This window comes from Polyodon spathula, chromosome 18 (genome assembly GCF_017654505.1).
Source record: "Polyodon spathula isolate WHYD16114869_AA chromosome 18, ASM1765450v1, whole genome shotgun sequence".
Classification (NCBI taxonomy): Eukaryota; Metazoa; Chordata; class Actinopteri; order Acipenseriformes; family Polyodontidae; genus Polyodon; species Polyodon spathula.
In genome coordinates, this window is record NC_054551.1 from 16,426,581 (window position 1) to 16,453,749 (window position 27,169).

Consider the following 27,169-nt stretch of genomic DNA (forward strand, 5'->3'; position numbering starts at 1 on the left):
ACAGTGTTTGAGGCACTAGTTGAGTTTCCTGGCCTACACCACATATATACAGAACCTAGTGTTTCTCCGATAATACACAAGTGTAGAAAAATACTGTATGCAGTGACAGAAAAACTAAAAGAGACGTTAAATTAACTAGAGCTGACTGGAGTAATTAACAAAGTCACAAAACCGACAGCTTGGGTTAACATTCTGATGTTCACAGAAAAAAAGAATGGCACACTCAGGGTTTGCTTGGACCCGAGAGATTTAAATAAGGCCATTAAGAGGCAACACTTCTCCATTCCTACACCAGAAGATGTACAGTGCAAACTGACTGGAAAAAAAGTGTTCACCATTCTTGATGAGAAGGATGGGTACTGGCTGATTAAACTAGATGTGGAATCTAGCTGAATTGTATACATTTAATACCCCTTGGGGAAGGTACACATTTCACAGATTACCATTTGGAGTTAAGTCAGCCAGTGAAGTGTTCCAACAGAACAATTCTGAGCAGTTTGGAGACATTAATGGGGTTTTTGTGATAGCAGACAACATGATAATAGCTGCAGGTACAAAAAAGGAGAATGACAGCATGCTGAAACAGGTGATGGACAGATCCATGCAGCTCAACGTGAAATTTAACAAAGGCAAGATCCAGTACTTAGTGAGTGAGGTAAAGTACATGGGACACATCATAAGTGCAGACAAGGTTAAGCCTGATGACTAAGGTAGAAGCGATCACACAGATGCCACCGCCCTGTGATAAAAAAAGCTTTACAAAGATTGTTAGGAATGATGCGATACTACTCAGAAAGGACATTATATGACAGTGGCCATCCGAACAGGCAGCCTTAGAGAAGCTAAAAATGGTCATCTCGATGGCACCAGTGTTAAGGTTTTATGACCCAAAAGAGTAGATCGAAATACAGGCAGATGTGTCAAAAGATGGGCTGGCTGCTTGTCTACTCCAAGGAAACAGACCCATAGCGTCCAGATTGCTATCTAATCCAGAGAAATTATGCACAAACTGAAAATGAACTCCTAGCTATAGTGTATGCACTAAAGAGGTTCCATCAGTACGTGTGCAGGGTTTCTGTGAGAGTCCAGTCAGACCACAAGCCCCTAGAAGCTATAATAACCATACATATTGGGAAGGCACCCACAAGGCTACAAAGAATGCTACTACAAATTCAGAAATAAGATATACAAATAGTGTACACCCCACGAAAGGACATATATTCAGTAAGTTTACATGAGGCAATAAGTGGAGGTATACTGCACCAGCTAAAATGAGCCACTAGCACAGGCTTTGACATGTTAAAAGAAATGCACAACAAGGGTTCGCCTGATAAGAAGAAGCAGACACCCTTCCGAGTCCAGTCCTACTGGCCTCTCAGAGAAACTCTGTATATGGAGGGTGACCTGGTGATGGTGAATAAACGTATCATCATTCCAGAAGAAATCAGAGCAAAAATGATTAAAAGACTCCACACAGCACACCAGGGCATACAGAGGTTGCTGGCACAGACTAGAGCACTATTGTATTGGCTGGGCATGAACAAAGAAGTGCAAATGATGGTTGAGTCCTGCATTTCCTGCCAGGAACGGTTACCAAGCAATCAAGCTGCAGATATCATTGTGTTTAAAGGGCATTCATATATATTGATAGTAAACTGTTTCTCCAAATATCCCAAGGTGTTAAGAATGCCCGACAAAAGGACCTGTACATCATAGCCAAACTGAAAGTGGTGTTTGCAAGACATGGCATACCTAAAGAATTAATATCTGACCATGTGCCATTTGCAAGCTAAGAGATGCTGCAATTTGCCAGAAGCCGGGAATTCAAAGTAACTCATTCTAGTTCAAGTTTCCCGCAATCAAACGGCATGGCTGAAAGAACAATACAAACTGTTAAAAGATTGTTCAAGAATTCCGTGCAGCTAATACGAATACTCACCTGGAGCTACTCAGTCTGAGAAACACGCCACTTACTGGGCTGAAATACTCTGCTGCACACTACTAATGGGATAGAAATTTTATGACAGAAATGCTAGGGCTGGAAGTCATACCTGGGTTCCATCAAAACTACAAGATTATGTCTTGACCTGAGGCAGTGGTAAAGCCTGCACCCCAACAGGGATATGTGCTTGCAACCTCTGACCCTAACAAATAGTGAAGATAATATGTTAAAAAAGTAGTGTGGTCTGCCAAGAGGACTTGATGCAGTCTTCAGAATTAGTCTGAAGCATCCTCAGTTATATGTACAGCTTGTTGTGCTAAAAATAAAGTTCTTACTGAAACTGAAACCAACGACTCGATATTCTCACGACCCGGCAATCCAGCATTCTTTTCAAAATGTAACTTGGTATTTCCAGCAGAACTAAGCGAGCATTTTTTAGGACATACCAGGTACATCCAATAGCAGTCAAAGGGTTAAACACAAATCTACATACAACTAAGGAAAATGGCTTTGCATAGGCAAGTCATCAAAAAAAAAAAAAAAAAAAAAACTAAACAAAAATAACACAGTTGACATGCAGCACAGGAGATAACCATGGGCAAAGTTTGACTAGCCCTGTCTCGAACCTGCAGGCAATCCTTCCTGTCAATCCTATGGAAAGTTATTACTACAAGTTTCAAATATTTAGTACACGTGCTCATTTGAATTTAGTATGTGTAATTCTGTTATTGCACTTACTAATTTGGCATATCAGATCATTGAAAATTAAATAAGAGCCAACGAATTTAAAAATAATAGCATGTCTAATAAATTAGCCAATTAAAAATCACCTAATATTTGAAATTGGAAAAAAAAAAATGCCTGGGTACCTTGTTAATAAAAGCTGAATCGTGTCAAAGTCAACATTGTTTGTCTCAAGAAGCTGGTATAGGGTTACCAGATTTCCAGATTGAAAAATCTGGACATACTTTTTTTCTTCAATTCAGTGGCGAAGCAGTTAAAATAACTGCATATAACCGAATGGTAATTTAAAAGTTAAACCCTGGGTGTAATTATTGCAGATAGTAACAATTCATTGTTTTCTTTTTATTGACGATTGTGACACACATAATACATAAGATTGTTTCTTTTATTTTTGACTTGTGTTCTTAAGCATTACTCACCTCTTAACCTGCTGATCACACTGCTATAGTTCTGTACGGTACTCTTTACAATAGGTAAAAATTTACAACAGCAAAACCGGGCAAATTGCATGGTTTCCGACCAGGACCAAAAATCTGGGTTGAGAACTGTGACAATCCCAGTTTTCCTGACAAGCCTGATAATCCTAAATTGGCAGCAATCAGCATGTCTATATTTGCACAATAGAAGAAAATCTCTCGCCACCATATTTTCAAATGTCCTTATTCTTGATTTTTTTTTATTTTTATGTGTTTCATGTCTAATAGATGTCATCACAAAGGTGATTTGGCTACTCTCGTAATTACACTGTGAATACAAAGTCATTACAAGCAACTACTCCGGCATGACTAGTTACTACTGTAAAATTAGTAAAATTTTACATTTCATTTTTGATAAAATCACTCATCCCTGTTTGAACTGTAGTGCAACTTATGCATCAAATATGAAGTTTACTGCAATTAGGGTAACTGAATATGTTTTAATATATTGCATACTGGTACACATTGGCTGTGATCACAGTTTTGAACATTTTACTAATTACTGTACTTATTTACTTATTTTGGGCAGCTTTGTTCTTGATTTGAGCAGTTCAGTAATAATTCAGATTTCTATTGATACAACATCCGTCTCTAGCTTAATTTATGAAAAAAAATAAAATAAATGAAGCTTACTGTGTTCTTACAAATGTGCCAATTTAAAAGGCAACATTAGGTTTTAGTTGTTTTGAAATTTTTGGCCATAGCCTCCCATTATAGGCAACTGTTTGCATGCAAGGTTGCATGTATTTTTTTTCACAATGTTTCTTTGAAAAATGTTAGCATGCTCAGCTGCAAAGTGAGTTGACACACTCTGGGAAATCCTATAAAATGTAAAATTATGCAAATACAACACGTGTCCGGTTGGTTTATCACTTCAGTTGCATATACCCTTCCTCAAAATAGTTGTGTTCAATGAATCGAGTGTTCTGGCAACCTGTCTGCACTTTCACCTACGAATGTTGGTTAGTAATTTTAGTAAATTGTAAATAAATTAGTTCTATGTATACAAGTTGAATCCAAGACTCTGCTATGCCAACAACTATGTGAGTGGAGTGTTTAGGAATGTCGTTTCAGGTTCCTAATAAGTCAAATTTGCTCTGTTGCACACTTAAAATCATAGTAGCTTTAACCCTCACACCCCCACCAGGGTCCCCATACCTCTGGGCCCCCCCCCATATACTATGCTGCCTTACACTTCAGCCCCCCCCAAATGTAAGTGTCAAACTACACCCATGAGGAGAACTGTATTCAGGGAATGGCATGCCAAAAAGACATCAAAACTGTATCCTGCCTCGAGACTTGGAACTAGAGAACGAAGCAGGCAAAGACAGCACCCAGCAAACACATATTCAGACTGAAATTTCTTTATATATTAAGCAACAAACCTGCAACAATTTTAGAACACTAGAAATAAACTAGAAGCAGACAGTCTTTAGTTTCACCAAAGAGACCAAATCTCTTCCTCCACTAACGAGCCTGAACTGTCATAGCAACCTTGAACCTTTTCTTCAATAATCAGGATGTGAAATAATATGTATGTCTTCTATGATATATGGGAGAGAAGAGTATTTCATTTTGCACATCATGCTTGGAGATTTTTCCTGGAGCCTTTGCTTGTCTGAAACATGCTTTATCTCCTAGGTGACAGAGGGTGGGATGAAGGAGTTGAGCCCCTCAGTCCTGAATGCTATGGATCTGGACGCCCCTCCAGACACCCTCTATTTCTCTTTCATTGCTCCTCCTATCCATGGAACTATCCTGAACGGGATTTATGGAGTCCAGAGGAGCCGCTACAAGCAGATGGGGTCGGAGATGCTGCGTGATAACCTGCCCATCCACAGATTCACTCTGGACCAGCTTCGAGAAGGTCTGAACCACTCAATAATATCTCAGTACAGTTTGGATTCATGTGGCTAACCTTCTGCAAGTATTTGTATGTTATGTCATGAAAAGTGACACTGCACCACAAATACATTGCTAAGCACACTGTGTATCTTTTAAAACAAACTGTGGTGGTGTGTGGTATATGCAGTTAGGATAAGTAGACTCCTGGGTTTCACTACAACACAAAATCTGTACTGGTATTAACACACACACACACACACACACACACACACACACACACACACATTTACAGTAATCAAATGCACAAACGTATTCACAATCCAGCAGGTGTATCTTGCCATTTTCTCTTGACTACCGTTCCAGATTCTGCTCAAACCCTTGTGGTTCTCCATCCCTCGGCTGTGTTATTACTCGAAAGGCAATCAGCAATCTTTACAAGTCTGTGGTTTACTTTTACTCTGCTTCAGCTTGCTCTCACAGCAAATTCCCCCAACTGTATCAACCTACACAGCTGCACGGTTCCCTTATATGTACCAAGTCCCGCCCTGTTAACTCACTGCAGCCAATCGCTATTCCATATGACTGCTGCTGGAACTTCGGTCTTAACTAGTACGAAATTCAGTACACCTATGTATCCGACCCCCCACAGATGGCTGCCACAACCAGCCCCCATACCTACTGTTTGCATCATCTTGTTGAGGTCACATCTGTTGGTCAGCCTAACATCTCTGTCTGTAGGGTGGCCAGTTTTCCCCCCTCCATCTTTCTTCACCCTGTTCCACAAATCCTATTTACAAAACACTGATATTCACAAAAACCTAAGGCCCATATGCATAAAACATACTGGGCCATATTAATAATTATCGAGCAGTATTTAACATGCGATTTATAAAACTACTGCCCAGTTATTTTACCTGCCAGTAATGGATTTAGATGTGATTTACCGTCACGGATTGTTACCGATGAATTTTATTTAACCAATAAAGAGGTATACAAATGAGCCGTGTCTCCTACCTAAAACCAGAGTTTTTACACCATCACGTTATGGCTACGGAACATGTCTGGAGACATGCATGTTATCTGAAATATTGAGATTTTTCATGTGATTCCATCTACCGATAAAGGCAGCTCAAGTCATTTTATCCCTCATAAGGTAACCTCTGGTCCATTCAGACCCCATGGTGCTTTAGTATCAGTTATTATGTGGATTTTATGACTTAATTTTTGTTTCCTTTTAAGTAGTTGTCAGACACCCATCCTGGTATACTATGCAAAGGATAATTCTAGTTCAGGTAGATTGGTTGAATTTCCCAAATTGTTTTAGGTTTGGGCTCCGTATAGACCCCAGACGTAGGGTATTGGCGGGTCCAATATTCTTGCGTGAATTTCACAGGCACCGTAATAGGTTCAAGACGTGTTTAAAAGTACAGAATTAGATCTTTCCAACAATGTATCGTATGTATCACAAAACTACAGCAAACCGAAACTAAGGCTTGAGTCATGTGACACGAGTCAGCTTCAAAGTTTCATTTGTTGCCCATTACTTGGTCGCTTCAACAGATAGCATTCTGGTTTCAGCGTCATTTAAAAACGCAGGCTTTGCGCTTTCCATTGATGTCAGGCATGCCTGTATGTGTACTTTCTACCACCCCTCATTCAGTGCTCCAGTGCTGTGGTGCTCAGCCAATTGCTAGGTGTGTTTAAGTGCCTGTAGCTTGAAAATGGAAAAAGCTACACAGTCAATACACCAAATGAAAGAGACTTGGGGCTTTTCAATGATATCTCACGTGCCCGGGTGTCATGTTCCTAGAATAAACTACAGCATCCAGAATACAGCGGTGCCATCACTTGCTAGGAGATAGCTGTGCGCATTGGGCGTCTTATTTATTTTGCATAGCATAAACAACACATTATACAAAATGATGGCTAGAAGTAAATGAAAAGCAAAATAAAGTGTTCATATACACATTTACATTAATTTACTCCAGTTGTTAGTTACAGTATATGTTATTTTATTGCTGGGGTCCAATTGGACCCCAGGTTACCAGGAAAGTCAGTTTTCCGATGTGTCCTTATGAGGGTTAAAGAAAATTATATTTTATAAGTCCCCCAACACTTACGTGTGTTTACTATTTACAGCTCTGGTCAAAAGTTTTGCATCACCCTATAGAATGAACTAATTTTGCTCATAAAGTCAAATGAAACCTGCTGAATAAGTCATGTTAATATTTAATTACATCCCGCTTTGTATTTTTCCAATGATACTTAATGAAAAACTGACAAATAAAAAAATGTGACATTTTGAAATCTATCATGAAATACTGTATCATGGCTTCTGGTAGACTTTTGCTATATAATTGTGTAGTTTCTTTGATTACATGATGTTAAATAAAATATCAAAATTATGTTCATTTATTTTTATTTTGTTGATTATGTATCAATCCAAAAATTCTAGGTGGTGCTAAACTTTTGGCCACACTTGCTGAAAAATACATATTCGTGTGATATGGGACAGTTCAAGAAGTTTTATTTTAGTAACTGAAAATAAATTGCAAGTAGTATGTAACATGTTCTAATCTTATTTCACTATGAAATCGAGTTGTACTGTGTGACAGGCAGGATTTTTCAATGTAGCTGTGTTTATTCTTTTTAGTTTAAAATAATTTTTTTGCATGGTGTACTGTATCACTGTCAAACCAAATGTTTAAGAATTAAATATAAAATTAAACACCTACAAGAAACAGATAATAAACATGTCTCTCAGTTTATTTTGGAAACACAATTGAACTACAAACTGATTATAATTTAAACACCTACATTATTTTTCTCCCAGTATAAAAGAGAGACAGACAGACAGAAAGAAAGAAGCATTTACATTGTATTTTATTGTATCTCATTGTATTTTATTGTATCTCATTGTATTGAATTGTTTTTGGTCAGCTATACAGGCTTTAGACACACAAAAGGAACGCTGTTTTAAACACACAACAAGCATTAGTGTTATTAAAATAAACCTGTGATGTGTCTCGGATTTAGTGATGAGAAATAGTGTAGATGTATTATTATTGTATGTGGATCAGTTGTGCAGGTATTTGCAAACTGAGAGAATAGAGTAACAAATAAAAACATTTTCTGCCATTTAACAATTAATTGTAGGCTATTTTAATGTAACAGTGTGGTGCTGTCTTGCTGCCATTTTTCATTCAAACGAAAGTTTGAAACAAATAACCAGAGCTTGCGATGCTCCAGTGCCGTATACTTTCTTGTGTGCTGGAAAGGAAATGTGTTCTACCATGAGAGGCACTCAACCAAAAGTAAAATATCATGGACTGTGACAAAAATTACTTCTGTGGTGGTTACAGTTATTTTTCTGGAAGGCATGTGCATATAAAAGCTATATAAAAATATCATGACATTTTAAATCAAAAAGCATAGTGACCCTAACCTTTCACTCAGCTGTGTCTGCAATTTATTTTAATAAACTGACATCTCAATATTTCGGACAACCTGTCTACCCCCAGACATGTCCCGTAGCCATTACGCGATGGTGTAAACAGACGGTGTATGCCACTGACGTCTTAAGTAGGGGACACAGCTCATTTGCATACCTCTGACAATTGGTTAGATACAATCTCTCGGTAACAATCTGTGATGGCAAATCATATCTAAACCTATTACTGGCCAGTAAAATAACCGGGCAGTAGTTTTATAATTTGCGTGTTAAATCCTGCCCAATATTTTATTTTTAATGGATGGAAGTTACAGCCATCGTTTATACATATGGGCTGGAGTCTCCTGTGGTTTCTCAGGCTGCTGTGGCAAATACATTAGGGATGCGGACCGGACGTGGTTCCGTGAGTGGTCCGATCCAAATCTATGGAAGTCCGGTACAGATCTGGTACACCTTAAGGAAGTCCAATACAGAGAGTGGACTGGTATGTGGCCAGTCCATTGCACAAACACTGGGCCAGCAAGCTTTTTTTCTCATGGTTTTAAAAAGATTTAACTAGTGCAATGAAGGAAACACTGCATACTGCAATAAAACACTGCATACTCCTAAGACTTAAAGCATTAACATTTTAAAAAACTATACAGTAAAAAATAAATAAATAACACAATACATACAATGTCAAATCCCACAGAGGCTTTAATGAGAAGATGTGACAGTATGAAACACAACAAACAACATGTGGATTTTATATATTGTTATGTAATGAACCAGAGCCTGTGAACATGTCATCTGATCTTTTAAATTATCTTTCCCATGTGACATGGGACAGTGTTTATCCTCAAGCAATTATCTTTTTAAATGATACAATATTTCTCTCTCAAGAAAATGAACAGGATAGAATAACATTCAAAATAGCAGAACATTAAAACATCAGTAAACAGAAAGCCATAGACTAAGATATTGTCAGCTGCTAATTTGGTATCCCCTGTGTTTCTCTCTGTAATTACACCCAATATCAATCAAACCCTTTGTGTGTGATAACGGGGCATAGGTAGACACACTGTGCAAGTTTGACAGTTCTAGGAGCCCCACTGCCTGAAATGTACAGGGGATACCAAATAATACAGCCATATTGTCAGCTGTCCAATTTGGTATCCAATACCAATCCTGTGTGTGTATTGTATATCAAATAAATATATAAACAAATATCTGTAAAAAAAAAATAACGTTATATGTAATACATTAAGCATTTTTATGTAATTTACATTGCTCATGTTTATTCCAGACATAACAGCACAAGCCACAAAGCAACAACATTCGTGAAAACTTTCGTTATCATTTACTTTCAAGTTTTGAAATCCAAAAAATATATAAAAAATAGGCTACTTTGAAATCGGCACAATTGTTTATAAACAGGTAGGTCACATAGTTAATACATTAGGCATTAATTATTTAAAAATTGTTTTAGCTGCGCATGTGTGACAAAAATACAAAGATTCTTGATTGTCAATATCCCTCCCGACCTGTGAGGGCACTAAGCAGCGAGAACAGAGTTCCTTGGCCAGGGTGGTCTGACAGTTCTTTCCCATGGGTCAAGGGAAGACGGCCAGCCTGGAAGGGGGCGAGACTCTGTTGCAATAGCGCATTGACTCGGAAGAGAAACAAGGTGGCAGCTGCAGATTGGAGAGGCGGTTGCACTCGTTTACCAAGGAGTCATGTGTGACAGCATAAAAGGGGACGGAAAATCATAATCTATTCCTTCACATTAGTTTACATGGAGAGAACTGAGAGACCCCGTTAAGAGTATTGTGAAACACTGTCGTGAGTGTTTTTTGTTTGTTTGTCTGTATGTGTAATCATCTTGTTTGTAACACTACGCTAGACGGCTAATACGATTACAGAGCTGTTACCGATGGCCAGCACTAAAGCCGGAACAGCACTGTACTACTGTCACAAAAATAAACTGTATCACCCACCACGTGGTGTCAGTCACGGGATATGGATCATAACACATTGGCAGAGCTGCTGGAGGCACTGCATAGCAGATGGGAGACAGAAGAGAGAAAGAGAGAGGAGCGCTACAATGCTCACATTGATCGGGTAGGGCTGGTGCTTTCCCCAGCACCAGCCCCTACAGGAACACCAGCGATGCTGGCACCGAAGGCTCAGGCGATGAAGATGTGGGCGGAGGATGACCCAGAGACGTACCTGGTTGTATTTGAGCGGCTGGCTACCACCGCGTCATCGCCACGGGAGTTGTTGGCAAGCCAGCTGGGACCCTGTCTGATCGAGGAGGCTCAGGCATGAATGACCGCAACGCTGGTAGTTACAACCTGGTCAAGCTGGTACGGTTCAGGGAGTACCGAAGGTCCACGGAGACACACCCCAGGGTGGTTGGGCAGCGTTTGTGTGACCACATGGTACACTGGCTGACCCCTGAAAAGAAAACCAACCTGCAAATGGGGGAAGCAGTGGTTGTGGAACAATTCTGCCATGTGGTCAGCGTCAATACCCAAGCCTGGATACGGCACCACAACCACAACACCCTGGAAGACGCCATGAAACTGGCTGAGGATTTTGATGACTCTCTAGTCTCTGTCCTGACCAGGATTCTGTCGGTTCACACCTTTCGGAGCAGCTGAACCCTCTGAAATATCTAACCATTGCCCCCTCTGTCCCCTCCAACTTGCTTTATGTGCAACCAACCGGGACATCTGGCCAGGTCATGCCCCGCTGCTGTGGAGTGTGACGTGGATGCATTTAATTGGACACCTGAGATAAGTATGCGTGGGGAAAATGGTCGTGATGGGCCTTGTATGATTGATGTGGTTTTAGGTAATGTGAAAACCCACGCATTAATGGACACATGATGTGAGTAAACCTTGATTAGAACAGCTCTCTTTGGCGATGTGTCGTGGTGGCCACGAGGTCAGATGAATCCATGTATCTCCTGTATCCATGGAGACACAGCGGCATACCCCATACTAAAAGTATATTTATCGGTAGAACCGATAAAACATCATCTGGTAGTAGGGGTAGCAGAAAGGTTACAACATCCAGTTATTCTGGGCCGAGACTGGCCAACATTCAAAGAATTAATACAAATAATGGCAGTCTCAGCCACACATGTAAACATGGCAGAAAAAAAAGAAAAAGGAACACATTGGTGATGTGTTTCCTTTTCAAACAGAAGTATTTTCTCCTATTTTCCATCCTAGAAAAATAAATAGAGAGAAGGACCACAAAATAGGAGGGAGCATTGCTGAGACAAAGCTGGGGTCTAGTGGGAGAGTGCTCAGATGGTAACAAATGCTTGTCAAAGAGAGTCAGAATGCAGTGTGACCAAGAGGTCAAGGTTACTGGGCCATCTAGGGCAGATGCTACTCCAGCCTCTCTGAATATACGGGACATGTGGTACTCAAGCGCGGACATAGTGTGGGGCCAACATAATGACCCATCATTATTGCACACTTGGGGGCAGGCCTGGTCTGTTGAAGGTAAGGATGTTGATGGCGCTGAGGTGCTAGTATATCCACACTTCAATGTCAAGAGGCAATTACCGTATAGAGTAAATCTAGCCGCGGGCACAGGACAGCCTGTAACACAATTATTCGTTCCTCCGTCTTGTCGGACTGAGATCATGAGGCTGGCGCTTGATATCCCTTTTGCGGGGCACCTCAGAGCTGACAAGGGAGTGGATATCGGCTCGATTCTATTGGGTAGGTCTGCATACTGATATGTCGAAATATGTAGCATCAAAAAAAAAAAAAACTCCCATTCATTTTTAGAGCTTTGCTCCATTACGCAGTTCACTTTCTATTTAAATAGTAACTGCATTCAGACACTCAATCCAATGCTGCTGCGGCCGGGATTGAAGTACGGTGTGCCGAAAGGCTCAAGACACAAAAAAAAAACTCCCATTCATTTTTAGAGCTTTGCTCCATTACGCAGTTCACTTTCTATTTAAATAGTAACTGCATTCAAATAAACAGCCCTGTGAGGAAAGCATCTGTCATTATCAGTGATACAGCTCTTATTCAGATCTTATTCATATAAGATCTTATTCATCTGTCAAATACGATATTTTAAATACAGCATTATGATGACATTGATTAATTTGACTTGTATTACTCAAATAAACCTGCTGTAAAAATGACAAAGGCCCCATTTAGTGAGGAATCTAATTATTGGGACACTGCTGATATACTCGGATATAGAAATTGTGTCACAAACTGAAATGAGAAATTAGAAGTTTGGGTAACTTAAAAAAGAGCTGAGCTTTTAAAAATGGGTCTTAAAAAAAATCTAATAACTCAACATTCAAGCAATTGCACTTGTAAAACCTTCATTATTCAAACGCTCTGTTATCCAAACAGCCCCTTTGATACCCTGGCTGGTGTGATGTGCTCTTCTGCTGTGTTGTCATAGAAAACATGTTCTTCAGCTATATATTTACAGAACAGTACAGTACTGCGTGCTATATATTTACAGGTAAAGGGGCTGAATAATATCTTTTAGGAGGTTTCTTGACTGGAAAAGGTATGCAAACAATTTCACAGTTGTAATTGATTATGCGGATAATAATTTGGATAATAGAGGTTTTAGCACACTCAGAAAGATTGCAAATATCATGAAATAGTAATGTAAAAAAGTGTAATGTCAGTTGTAGCGTCTGGATCTTTAAGATGTTGTGTGCCTCTAGCTCGCCTTCGCCTGTCCCTCCACAGGAATGAAGATCATCTACATGCATGATGACACGGACACCCTCCAGGACAGCTTTACCATTCAGCTGACAGATGGCAAACACATAGTCCAGGGGACAGTGTACATCCACATTGTACCAGTCAACGATGAAAAGCCACAGCTGTTGAAGTAAGAAACTAAGCCCTGGGACAAATTCCAAGCTGGTCAGCAAAAAGTCAAGGGGGGAGGGGTTTCAACCTAGGAGAGGCATGGGGAGGCTGAGTTTTGACATTATCTTCAGTAGCTCTTTTGGTGAAGCCCCCTGTTTACATATTCTTTGGATCAGGAGTTCTTTGGCTGGCACGCAGCCTATAGATGTCTTGTAAGCGCCATGAAAGCAGAAATAATTCCTATTTTTGGCAGATATTGCAAGCCTGTTCCTTGTCCTTCTGCATTTTGTTGATGAGCACAGAGTTTGCTCTGATTTCTTACAGCCCTTTCCAAATGAGCTGTATCGAAGGCTTTAAAATTCGTCTCAAGATGAGTCCCCTTTCCATTATAATACAAATGTTTTGGTCTTTTTACTTTAATTTGATGTCAAGTACAACGCTGCAGATCAAAAAATAATTATTCCTGGTACCTACTTCATGTGCTGTAGGTCACATATTGTCACACAAAGACAGTACAGGAAGTGAATATTGCTCCTTTAATTATTGACTAGTTATGTATTGGTACTACCTTAGGTATACTGCCACTCAGAATAACAGAAGTACTTATTCCATGAATGAAAAGGCAGAAAGGACTTGTGGCTTGTTTACAGCCGTCATCATGCGTGAAATAAACTCAACACTTTATGAATGCTCGTGGACTATTATTTTTAAATACAATGTGTGGAAAAGAAAGTATGTTTAAAACTTAACTAAACAGCTGGGTTGAGAATGTCTAAGATATGCATTTGCTTACCCTTATAAAAGTGATTAGTAAAAACACATCAAAGTGTACCAAAGCATTGTACAAGCATGGTAAAGTATAGTTAAGCATTGTTAAGCTCAGAAATGTATGGTAAAACAGTTGTTGGATTTAAATGAATGCAGTGAAGTAAAAAATAAATTAAAACCACTCAGCAGCATAGAATATGAAAATGTTATCTGATGTTTGTATAAATATGTGTATCCTAGATTATTGGGACTCACAGTAGAGTATACTGTACATAATTAAAGTGAGTGAGTGGGCACTGGTGTAGCAAGAGGATATTTTACATGGAGAAGCCTGTGCAGGTGGTCCCGGCTGCTCACTCATTCTTGTCTCAGCTGTCTGCTCTGTCTGCTGCTGCTTCAGGAATGCTGGTCTGGAGGTGGATGTGGCAGAAAACAAGGTGATCTCCAGTGTGCTGTTGGAGGCTGAAGACAAGGACACTCCCAGAGAGAGCCTCCTCTACATCATTAACTCCAGCCCAGCGTTCGGACAACTCCAATTAAAGGTCAGGATTTTCACTTAGGGCTGCTAGTGTAACGGGCAGTGCTGTGTGATCCTAGCAGCTGTCTGATCTCAGAAATGTGCCTGGTCTGTTCTTAAAAGATCCCAGTAGCTCAGCAAATACAATATGGCCATTCCACATGCTCACTACTCCTACCCTCTGTCCTAAGCTGTGTCCCCCAGTCCTGGTCTCCAGTTGTGGAGGTTGTCCTGAATGAATGAGAGACTGGTCTGTTCAGTGTTGAGTTTTTGTTTTGTAGATGCCTTCAGGCTGGGTGCCCCTGTACCCGGGTATGAACTTCACCCAGGAGGAGGTGGATATGAACCGGCTGTGGTACCTACACACCACCATCCTGGGCTCCAAGGGCCACGACAGCTTCCGCTTCTACCTGACAGACCTGGCGAACCAGTCCCCTCCCCAGAGCTTTTATATCTCCCTGCGCAACATCCACAAAGGTAGAGGGGTGTCCTGTCCCGCAGGGTGGTAACAGGGCAGGGGGCAGGAGGGCAGGGTGGCAGCAGGGCAGGGGACAAGGCAGAGGGGAAGGAGGGCAAGAGGGCAGGGCCTTATACAGCACACTGGGGGTTAGATTAAAAAAGCCTTGTTTGATGGAGTCTCAACACAGTTATATTTGGCAGAATTCAAACTGAAATTGATGTTCACATAGTCTATATCTATGAGAAATTTAGTCATATGCTTTACCATAATTATTAGAAACACTACATTAAAGTATTATACTTAACAAAATTGTTCAATAAAATGCCCCTGTCATGCACATACATTCATTATATAGGTCTAAAAAGTGCAATCTTAAAAGAAACACATGCTATAGTAAACATGTGTTTTCCTTTGAAAATGTGATATCTGGTACTACACTAAGTTAAAGAAAACTTGGGCAGTGTTGCGTGATACACTGCCATTATGGATTCTGTGCAGTCCCCTGTTGGTGAGATGAGAGGAGATTAAAAGCTCTTTTGCATTGTGGTTTAGATGCTTGCTTCCTGTGCGCAGGGTCGCCGGTTTCTGCCCTGTTACACAAGCCATGCTTTCAGACTGTCTTTTACTTCTTCAGTCATTTCACCTGGAAAGGGAAATGGCCCTGTGATCAGGATGACTGATGGTGACATCAGACCAGGAAGAGAATGGACACAGACTGTTTAGTGAATGGTAAATGTGCTGATGAGCTGGTTTATTATAAATGAACAAAAGGTTTAAACACAAAACACTTGAAAAAAACAAAATGGAATGGGTGCCAAAACAGACATGGGACGAACCCCAAAACAAGTATCGTGTGAGTCCTCCCGCACGAGTAGCATTTGTTTATATTTTATTTAATTTCTTCTCTTTCCTGTTCTCCACTCTGAACAACCAACCTCGTGCAGCCAAAGCAGCAGGTCTTTATAGTGGTGACCAAGGGATTAACTAGCTATTAATTTTCTTATCCCTCATCGCATTTTGCACAGATTTATTAATTCTGCATGACTGTCAGCTAGTTCAATAATCAGTAGTTGACAGTAACGTATTCTCAGAAAGTTTTTTTAAAATAACAAATAATGGAGGACGGCACCTCACTCGTCCTGCGAAACATAATAAATCAAAACACTGGCTTTTCGTCATCATTATAAAATACAGTGGAGGTGGGTAGTTGAGGATTTGTGGCACACTCTACAACCCGGTTTCACAGGGATGTTAGGTTCAATGGCCAAGAGTTGCGTTGCACAGTGAAGAACTTATCTGAAGCAGTAGAGAGGAGCAACAACTGGCTTTGGTTGAGACGGAAAGATTCTGGCTGGCGATCTCAAGCACAATAGAAAGAAAGCAAAGCTGATATAAAGCTGTGTCTTAGTTGGTGCGTATCTTGGCGAGAGCCGAGTTCAAATTAGCATGAAGTTTTAACATCTACTCTCATGTAATGGAAATCATAAATAATAATAATAATAATAATAATAATAATAATAATAATAATAATAATAATAATAATAATAAAAAACAAATACAAGATACGGCGAGCAGACCTCCCTGGGTGATGGCAAGCAGGCCTCCCCAGGCGATGGCATACTATCCCCAGGCGGTGTTAACTCCCCATAACTCCAGGATCTGGGCCATCAGTGCCTTGAGGTCCATTATGTCCTTCGGCTGCCTTGAGCGCTTAATCCACTTCACTTGTGGAGATGGGGAGGAGCTATGAGGGGTCGACAACAGAGCCTCCGCCCCCGTGGCCCTATCAGCCTATTGTGAAGCACCTAGGGCTGAAAAGCAAAAGGTCTTATCCCTGCGGGCCAAAGTAGCGCACTGGATACCCAAGCACCGCACACACAGAGAGTGCCCATCCTCCTTGGGCATGTTCGCTTTGCAGGACGTGCAAGCACTGAACCACGACATGCTTGCTGTCACTTTTCAATACCACCGAGTATTTAGCCTTAGGCGCTGATACATATGACCTGACACAGTGCTTTGAACTGCTTGGAGATTTCTTCACTGTAGTCAGTTTTGCTGCTAGTAGCATCCCTCACTGATTTAAGGAACATAATGGTATAGCAAATAATGATTTGCATAGAAGCAACATTAGAGAATAATGCAAAACACTTATACTAGCCCTTAAATTTCACAATAATTATTACCCTAGCCTCAACCCTACCATTAACCTAATCAATATTAGCAGTTCTTACTGGGTGCAATGAAAGGATTATTCCTCCTGAAGCCTCTCTTTCTTATGTTTTGTTCTGACTCATGCTTTATTCACATCCTTCCCAGTGGATTCTGGAATAGTGCAGTGAACCAGTACAGTACCTTAGTTAATCTGGTTAATCTTAGTTAAAATGGAAAAGATGAGAGTGCTGACTCAGCCGGGAATAATCCAAACTCACCATGAATAAATGAAAACCTCAAACCCTGCATTTCCATCCACTTTGGGGCCTGTAAGATGTGGAACTGAAACACCTGCTATTGTACTACACAGAAAATGAGACTACCTGTCCGTAAGCTTCACCAGTGCATGTTACATGAGACTGTCCTGCGGAACACTGTCAATAAAGTTTACCAGTGCAGGTTACATGAGACTGTCCTGCAAAACACTGCCAATAAGGTTTACTAGTGCAGGTTACATGAGACTGTCCTGCAGAAAACTGTCCTCTCCGTAAGGGTTACCAGTGCAGGTTAAATGTCTACAAGGCACACATGACTATTCCTACACTTCCAATCCTTCAAAGATGATGAAGGTGAAAATCTGCAACAATAGTTTTGCAGTCTTGAATACTGAAGCACCAGCAGCCCTCTATTGAAGCCTGTCATATCTGTTGCTTTGCTTGTCATGATTCAAGAGCTGGATGACAGAAGGGGCCCAACTGGTTATGGAATCTGTATCCCAGTGACCGCAGCAGGGAACACAAAGACCGCTGTGCCCTGTGTTTCTGAGTACAGCAAACAACCTAAACAATTCAAAGACCACTGTGCACTGTGTTTCTGAGTACAGCAAACAACCTACAAGACAATACACGATTAAGAACATAAGAAATTATTAATGAGAGGAAGCTGTTTGGCTCATCTATCTGTAAGCTCAACCGATTCCTAGTAGCTGAGTTTTGTCTCAATAAAATACATTTTTTAAGCATCTATCTTTCCATCTACAGTGTTTAATGATTCCCTATAGCATTGCCATATTTATACAGAAAAACAGTAACATACATTTTATATCTCGTCTCTATTATACAGGCTTCCATATGTAAGGAAATTGGTTCAGTATTATCTTTTTAACTCATATCTACTCCTACCAATTTTATGGCCAGCAAGCTTGACATAAAAGCTCCTAGCTGTGAACTGGTGGATAGGTAATACAGTGGGCTAGTTAACTCCAATCTCATGACTGCCACTGGAGGGCCGAGTTTGAATCTGGCTCATGTAAATAAGAGGTGAAGGGAAGTAATGATGCGGCTACTACAACAGCTCTTGCCTTATAGAACATTTCAGCTAGCAAATTCATATTTTCAGTGTTACGGAAACTGGTAAAATCTGATGCCTTTTACCCTAAAAAAGCTAGAATATTGGTGTGACTTTTTGTTTTCCAGATGATCCCATCCTAATCCTTCGAAATATCATAATTATTTCACTGTTCATAAAAATTTACAGTGTAATTGTCCAATCGCTGCCTGGCCAGGGAGGGGTTAGGTCGGCTGGGGAGTCCTTGGCTCACCACACACCAGCCACCCCTGTGGTTGGTGTGAACAGGCATCACAATTCAAAACTGCTTGGTCCTCCAACGCTGTAAATTCTGAGATGGCTGCACAGCAGTCTTGCAGAGCAAAAAAAGCTGATGTCTGACGGCACTCATTTCGGAGGAAGCGAGTGCTCGTCCTCATCTCTCCTAAGTTAGTTCAGGGGTTGCAGCGGTGAGCCAGGTTGAATAATAATTGGATATCGGACAAAATCGGAAATTAATGAAAAAATAATTGTGAAAAAGAAAAAAAAAGAAATAAAAAAAAAGACATCATTACTGCAGATACTGCAGCTTTCAATTTCTATAAAGAAGCTATAATCTACACTCAATGTTGTCAAGTGTCACAATTCAGAGTCACTAATCTCTTGTATCTCACTTTACTTTCCAAGGTGACATTGTTCTTCTCACCAGACCTGTAACTCTAACAGAGGGTGACAGGGTGACCTTGACGACAGATGTTCTCCTGGCAACAGATGGCACTGACAAAGCCGAGGAGCTAATGTACGCCATCTCAGTGCCACCTGCGCATGGTCACATCGAGTACATCAGTTATCCCGGTGTGCCTATCGCAGGCTTCAGCCAATTGGACGTGGCGGCCCAAAAAGTGTGCTATGTGCACGACAACAGCCACGAGACACTAGCAGACTCCTTCAGGTGAGAAGAGGGAGAAAGAGGTGGGCTCCAGGTCCCTGATTGTACACCCAGTGCTGTATTCAGTCTAAGTTAAGTAATACAATTGACCATGTCCTGGTAGTACAGGAGTATTTGTTCACCCAGTGGTGTATTGTGTTTAAGTTCATTTATACACTTGACCATGTCTCTGGTGGTATAGGAATGTCTTCTTACGACTTTGGACAGACAGGAGGACAACAAAGTGAAGCAAAAGGAAAGTGAAAAAAGACAACACTCCTATAATATAGAAATAGAGCCAGTGGTACTTGTAAACTAAAAAATGCATTTCACCAAAGTTCCTTGAGAATGATTAATAGGCATTAACAGGCCTCTATCCAGTACTCTCAACCCAATCAGCCTGGTTTTTGTCTGGTTTCGTTGGGCACCTGCCCAGTAGGGACTATGTGATGTAATGAACCACAGACAATATTTCCCCATAACCCTGTGGGAGAGCATAGGCCAAATACCCAATCAGCAAACAAGGTTCCGACCATGCCTAAATTACTCACCCTGCACTCCAGGGTCATGGTTTCAAAGCATATGCATGTAAATCAGTCTCTTACTCTCCTTTTGACGAAAACCTTTTGGTTCTTTGCTTTCTTGCGGATATAGGTCACGTTGATGGGTTGTAATTAGGTCAACATTTCTACTGTTACGCTGAAGCAGTGCTACTGGGATTCTGTTTCATGGAATCCTGAAACAACCCAAATTGTGTGTTAAGACAATGTTATACAGTAGACCCACAATAATCAGTGCAGATTGGGACCGATTTGAGCCTGAATTATTGAAACACAGATTAACAGGAGTCTACTGTATATATTTTAAAGGGGTTATAACCACAAATCTCACCTGCCAGTCATATTTTTTCACAATATAGATCACATAAAGTATGTGCAGTCCTGAAAGAAAGAAGGACACAGATTTATATCTGGTTCCATAAAACCTGAAAGTAGTCTTGCACTTCCTAGGTAACCCAGAGAGTGGAATTGTCAACAACTTTGCAGTGTAGATCACATATGTTCTTACTGAGAGCAATAAACAAATATATAACAATATATATATATATATATATATATATATATATATATATATATATATATATATATATATATATATAGAGAGAGAGAGAGAGAGAGAGAGAGAGAGAGAGAGAGAGAGAATACTCTATATATCTATATATATATATATATCTATATATCTTATTATTAATATGATGTCATAATTAAAAAAATACATAATAATAATTATACTATTAATATTTTTAATCTTTTTAATATTAATCTTAATCTTTTTTACTTTACACTTCTTAGGTCACTTGGAGAGTGAAATTGTCAACATTTTCCTTTCTGTTATTAACAAATTCATTGCTTCCTCTTATGACTGACATGCCTTTCAGCCAATAAGATGATTTTACACGGTAACAGACAAGTCAGGAATACAAACTGGCTCACTGCTCAACACATAATTGATGGAATTATTTCATTAGGCAGAGCCATTAAAGTAATCATAGGTAACACAATGATTCCATCAGTCTTACCTGTGTTGTACTTCCATTAGATTCATTTGTTCCAAATGTTCAGTTTTTAAAGAAATATAATATTACAGTCTGTGTTCCACAGTGTATTTTCTGTTTAAAACAGCTTCTCAGCTTCTGTTACACTTCCTGGGTCATTTCACGTTATTAGTCTTCTGGGTCAAAGTTCGAAAAACCAATTCGGCTAATACAGGAAAAAGCTGCTTGACTAACGAGAGGTAAGAAGCCAGTAAATGGGTGGGACGGTTTCACTGTCCAGGTTAAATGACCAAGCAAGTGCAACAGTAATTGAAAGCATGGCTTGCAAACAGAGATTTATTTAACCAAGTGTAGTACTATATATAATGTTTTATAGTAAACATGACTTTACTATAACATGTGTTTGAATATGGGGTGCCATGTGTTTTTCCAGATTTAACTTAAATCTTGTATTTTTTTCCCCAGATTTATAAATGTTGTGAATATATATATATATATATATATATATATATATATATATATATATATATATATATATATATATATATATATAATTTGATTGGCTCTTATAATGCTGAAATTTGCATATTTCTCGATTAGCATTACAAGAGCCAATCAATTTGCGTGAAAGCACAAAGTGAGCGGAGCTCATTTGCATACAAACTCCACATTTAGCTGGCCAGTTAAATATTTAGCTAAATGTTAAATCTTGTAACTATATTTATAAAATATATCTGAATGTACACCTTTAAAAAATATATATATATATTTTCACATTTATAAATCTGGGGAAAAAATACAAGATTTAGGCTAAATCTGGAAAATTATTATTAATTATTAATGCTTTTTATTTTACACATGGCACCCCATATTTGAGGCCTACATAATGAACTGAAGTACACAACAGGTATGATGTATGGAATAATTGTATTAGCTACAATCACCAAGTTATAGTTGGTAGAAATTCTGCAATTCAGTCATATGGCCACCAGTGGTCTGTTATTTTGGAAATATGGAAATAAAATTAAAAACAAACAGGTGAATAATCTCTCCCAGGAGACAGATCCAAAATAAGGGAGCGTCCCATAAAAGAAGAGCAGCCTGCCATAATTCTTTCTAAATTCATCTTCCTTCTGATGCTGTTTACTGCACTTCCAGTGGCTCACTCCCCCCGCCATGTAGAACTGGTGCCAGTTTCTGTCTCGTCCCTTCTGTTGCCTGATGTCCGTGCCAGCTCTCTCACAGCTCCTCCTTACTTTTCTTCCCCGCTTTCACTGGGGAAGGAAGGTGCTGCTGAGTGCAGGGGATTTCTGAAACGGCTTCCTCTCTTATTTGCCGTTGTTGTTGTTGTTGTTGTTGTTGTTGTTGATGATGATGTTTTGGTCATTGCTGTGTTTCCACCATCTGTTCCTCCCCCACCTACCCCCTAATCTGTCTTGACTTTGAGGTGAAGCCTGGCCTCACACACTCAATAGAAGAGACAGCAATAAAGATGACTGGGAGACTTCAGACCATGTGTCTGTCTACCTGTCTTGCTTATCTACCTGTCTGTCTGTCTTTCTACCTGTCTTGTTTATCTATCTGTCTGTCTAACTGTCTTTCTGACTGTGGATCTCTGTCTATAGTTCTGTAAATCTACTGCAACTTTGTGTCTGTCTCTGTCTATCTGTTTCTCTAGATACCTATCTCTCCGTCTGTCTGCTTTTCCAACAGTCTGTCTGTCAGTCTAACCATCTCTTGGCCTTTAGAACAATTTGTAGATTTTATTTTTCACTTTTACATTATGGACTTTTTTTTGTGTTCATCAGTGGCAAAAACTCCTAATTAAATCAATTTTGATTCCATGTTGTAACACAATAAAATGTGGAAAAGTCCAATACTTTTGAGAGCCACTGAATGTTACTGAATACATGTCATGTGAAGGATACTCTGTTTAGAAAGTTTAGGCAACATTTACCATTTGTTCCATGTTGCGGAATGGCCACGGATTGCTCCAAAACAAGTAAACAATCAGCATGCTGTCCACGGTGGTGCCAAACTCTAGTGGCTGGTGACTCCATATGCCTGTACCTTTGCAGATCTTGAATCAGTGGAGAAACATGATTGCATACTGGAGAATATATGGAGTATTATTATATTCATTATTTATTATATTTAATTATTTTCAAGCAGAAATGCTTGGGTTCAAATGCAATTCTAATTATACATGCAGTGTTAATAAGGAAAACCAGTACAGTACTGCTACAGTGAACTGGGCCACCATTGGCATTACAGGGGTAACATGATAAACAGAAAATGTTGTTCTGCTTGGTAGTAAATTGATAATATTCAGGGTACAACAATAAAATACTATTTCTGAAGTGTGCATGGTTCTTTTCAGCATACCAAAATATTCACTGGAGAGGTTTGATTGGGGTTGTATAAATGCCCCACCACCTAGATTATCATTTCTATAAAATGGAGTGCTACACTTGCGAGACGGCTTTCTCATGCATGTGATTTGCATATATTTGAAGAGAGGACAGTAATCAAATACGTAACAGGAAAGTAGCCAAGCTAACTGTCAGGCATACATATTGGATACAAATCAAGAATGTCATTAGGTGAATAGTATGCAATCCAAGTCTCAGGTCTATACAACAACCTTGGTGTTATAATAGACTCATCACTGTCAGAAACCAGTGTGGGGAAGCAATCAAAAAGACAAACACAATGCTGGGGTAAATACAGCTCTGGCCAAAAGTTTTGCATCACCTAGGATTTTAGGATTGAGACATAATTATAAAACAAAAACTATATGAACGTAATTTAGATATTTTATTTAACATCATGTAATCAAAGAAACTACAAAATGATATTGCAAAAGTCTGGAAGCCATAATAGTAAACATTATTTTATGTTAGATTTAGAAAAGTCACCTTTTTAAATTTTTCTGTTAAGTATATGGAAAACTACAAAGCCATATGTAATTCAATATAGCATAACATTATTCAACAGGTTTCATTCAAATTCATGAAACAAAATTCATTGATTGTCTCATATGCAAAACTTTTGGCCACAGCTGTTCATGCAGTCAAAGTGTCGAGTACAAAACAAAGGTTATGACAAGGCACAGCTGAGACTTCTCTGAGAATGCTCTCATCAAAACTTTACCATATCGTTGATACTGAATCGTTGGGACGCTTTACAACCCAACTTGACAAATGAATTAACTAATAGGAACTGGACGAGCATTGATGGTCTGAATGGCCTCCTCTCACTCTTACGTCTTCTTATCTTCTGCTCATGTTCTTCATAGCCCCTGTGATACTGCAGGGTGCAACATTATGAATCCACCTGCAGTGTTCCAAAGGAAGGTACATTAGCACACCATAAGAGACAGAAAAATGAAACCCGTGCTGAAACAACATTATGTAAATCATTTTACCCCAACAAAGGTTTCTGCAATGGGGACTGCCAATCAATCAATGTGAATGTGGTGATGCCACATGCCACTGCAGTAGTACTGGACTGGATTCATTTGTTCAAAGTAGTTTTTTCCTCAAGCCATAAAAGTGGCCTGGTGTAATACATAATGGCTCTCAGTAGCCCCTCCACTCCTGACTGAAGACCTGCATAGGTACAGTGGTTAACAAAGTATAGTATTTACACTGGTTTGGAGGGACACGTTACCATTCAGTGCTGGCCACCTGGTAAAACTTTAGTGTAGGTGGACTGTCCTTCTCGTAGCTTGTGTTCAGTGATGTATAAAACCTCTCACGTGCTGTTCTTGCTGGGTGTGTGGGGTATATTGGTTGTTGCTGTGTTTAGTCAAGTTTGAAGATTATCTGATCAGAAATAGCTAAGTGGAGGTGATCAACAGCCACCATGAGTATTCAGTTTAGGGGAAGTCTCATTCAGATTGCCTCTTATCTGAATTCTGTTCCACTGGTCACTGATGCCATTTTTTACTTGATAAAAGTGAACCTAAAGCATAAGAATATATTAGTTATCTGGTATTTCATGACAGTACAAAGTTGCTTGTTGTAAGGTTTTGTAATGAAAAATCATGCATGTGGTATTTTTAATATATTTGTTTAATTTGTGTTTTCTCTTTTGTTTATGAACAGCTTTGTGGTTAGCAATGGACTGACAACCAAAAACGGATCTATGAAGTTTGTCATTGAGCACACGGACCGCATCCCGCCTACATTGCTTAGCAACAAGGGCCTGCAGCTACTGGAGGGCGCCATGGTGACCATTACTTCAGAGGTTCTTGAACTCACAGACCCTGACACTGTGGTGGGCAACCTGACCTATTCCATTACCCAGCAGCCCCGACACGGGAGGCTCTTTCTGAAGGGGAAGGCCCTGCCCATGGGCTGCTTCACCCAGACAGACGTGAATGACTTGGACCTGACCTACCAACACAACGGAGGCCAGGCGGAAATTGACCAGTTCACCTTCACAGTGTCTGATGGGACCAACGAAGGGTTTCTGCTGTACGGACAACTAAGAAAGGAGCCTGTAGTGTTTACTATAAAGGTAGGTATCTTTTTCTTTTTAATTTGACGAATACATCTACAGAATACTATACAATAATATTACCTGAAAGATACATTAGCACACCATAAGCTTTATTAGCACTGGCAATAAAATGTGCTTGCAAGAAATATTGTACATGGTACTGCAGCTGATTACCAGTGTATACTGTTAAATTATTACGGATTGTCTTCACAATTTATAATAAGTTAATATGTAAAGTTGACCCTTATAAAACATCTTCTCCTTCCGGTCTTCTTGCCCACCCAGTGGTCATGAGTGTCAACTGTACAAATTAACTTATTTATTTACAATCATTAAATTCTTTACTAGATTTGTGTACTTTAATTCAGGAAATTTGCATACAGTAACAGTTCACGTTTGTTTTTATCTGTAGCATTGTACTTAAAAAGATCCCAAATTAAAGAAAAACAAAAAACAAGTAAACCAACAAAATCACAATGCCAGCAACCGTCTTTGTATGAAGGTCCACACATGTGAAAGTGACTGGCTGAAAGCAACTGGAATAGAGTAATTAAAAGAGTTTGTCACTAAGTGTTAATATGACAAGTGCTTCCACATTAAATCTGCAGAGAGGGAGGGAAGGTGTGAAAGCAGGAGGGATTGTCTTGGCACAAGCTCAGAAGGCAATGTATCTTAATTATTCTGTAGCCAGCTCCCTTAAGGTGTGGCCCCAATACAAAGGCACACTTCTCTCATCTTGTTAACCTACCAGTTGCCAAATCTAACTCTAACTCTACTCACAGGCTATTGATTTGGAACAATACCATGTCCATGGCTAGTTGTTGTAGGGGTTGTTGGAAGGGTGAGCATGAAACAGTGCTTATGAAAGCCCACTATAATATATATATATTCATTATTTTATATCATACACAACATAAATATTCATTATTTTATATCATGCACAACCCCATTCATTATTCTCTTATCAGCTGTGAAAATCATTTTGAAAATTGGTGCTAAACCCCACCATAATTAAGTCCCCCTCCCCTTGCTCTTCAATTAGTTTTTTGTGTTTTTTTGGAAGAGTGTGGTTGGGTCATGTTAGTAGTCCAGACCCAATGAGAAACTATCATCATCTATGGTTGCTAAGAAATACAAAATATTGTAATATTTAAATCGACTGGGTGTTTTTTTTTCTTTTTTAAATACAATGAAAAACTTTTTTTCCAAAAAGTAGATGCAAAAAGTCACCTTGATTTAGCAATCTGACAAATAACCTGGAGAAGGGTTGTAAATTGTTGCCCGATTCAGGTAGCTGCTTTTGAAAACAATATTCATGGCCAGGTTGCCTGGTGTGTTGTCCTGGGCCTCCCCCAGCGACAGCCCCACTTAGAAATTCTGCGTTGTCCCTGGAGCAGCTGATGTCTTGGCCAACTGCAGGAAGGTGTTTCTCAGAGGATGAAACAGTCAGCAGCACAGGTGAAAAAAGTGAAAACTGGAAACTTCTCCCAGTCCTTTGGAGGGGAGCCATTTGTCAGTTGGATGAGTTGACGTCTTAGTTTAAAGTTTTAACAACTGAGGGGCAGACTACTGGTGTTTTCTTGTGAGCTATATGCATATAGAAAGCATTATACATGTTTTACAGATTATTTCAATTCTGAATGTGTA

At 39.6% G+C, this 27,169-nt stretch overlaps 1 protein-coding gene across 1 annotated transcript in view; it reads left to right on the forward strand.

Annotated features, from left to right (window-relative positions):
- The window catches only part of frem1b (Fras1 related extracellular matrix 1b), a 133,129-nt gene that overhangs the window by 83,569 nt on the left and 22,391 nt on the right, over positions 1-27,169 (forward strand). Inside the window, exons 20-25 of the mRNA XM_041217702.1 lie at positions 4,804-5,029; positions 13,186-13,330; positions 14,480-14,621; positions 14,878-15,073; positions 19,221-19,485; positions 25,126-25,540. Coding sequence (XP_041073636.1) covers positions 4,804-5,029; positions 13,186-13,330; positions 14,480-14,621; positions 14,878-15,073; positions 19,221-19,485; positions 25,126-25,540 — 1,389 coding nt within the window. The remainder of the gene's footprint in view (positions 1-4,803; positions 5,030-13,185; positions 13,331-14,479; positions 14,622-14,877; positions 15,074-19,220; positions 19,486-25,125; positions 25,541-27,169) is intronic.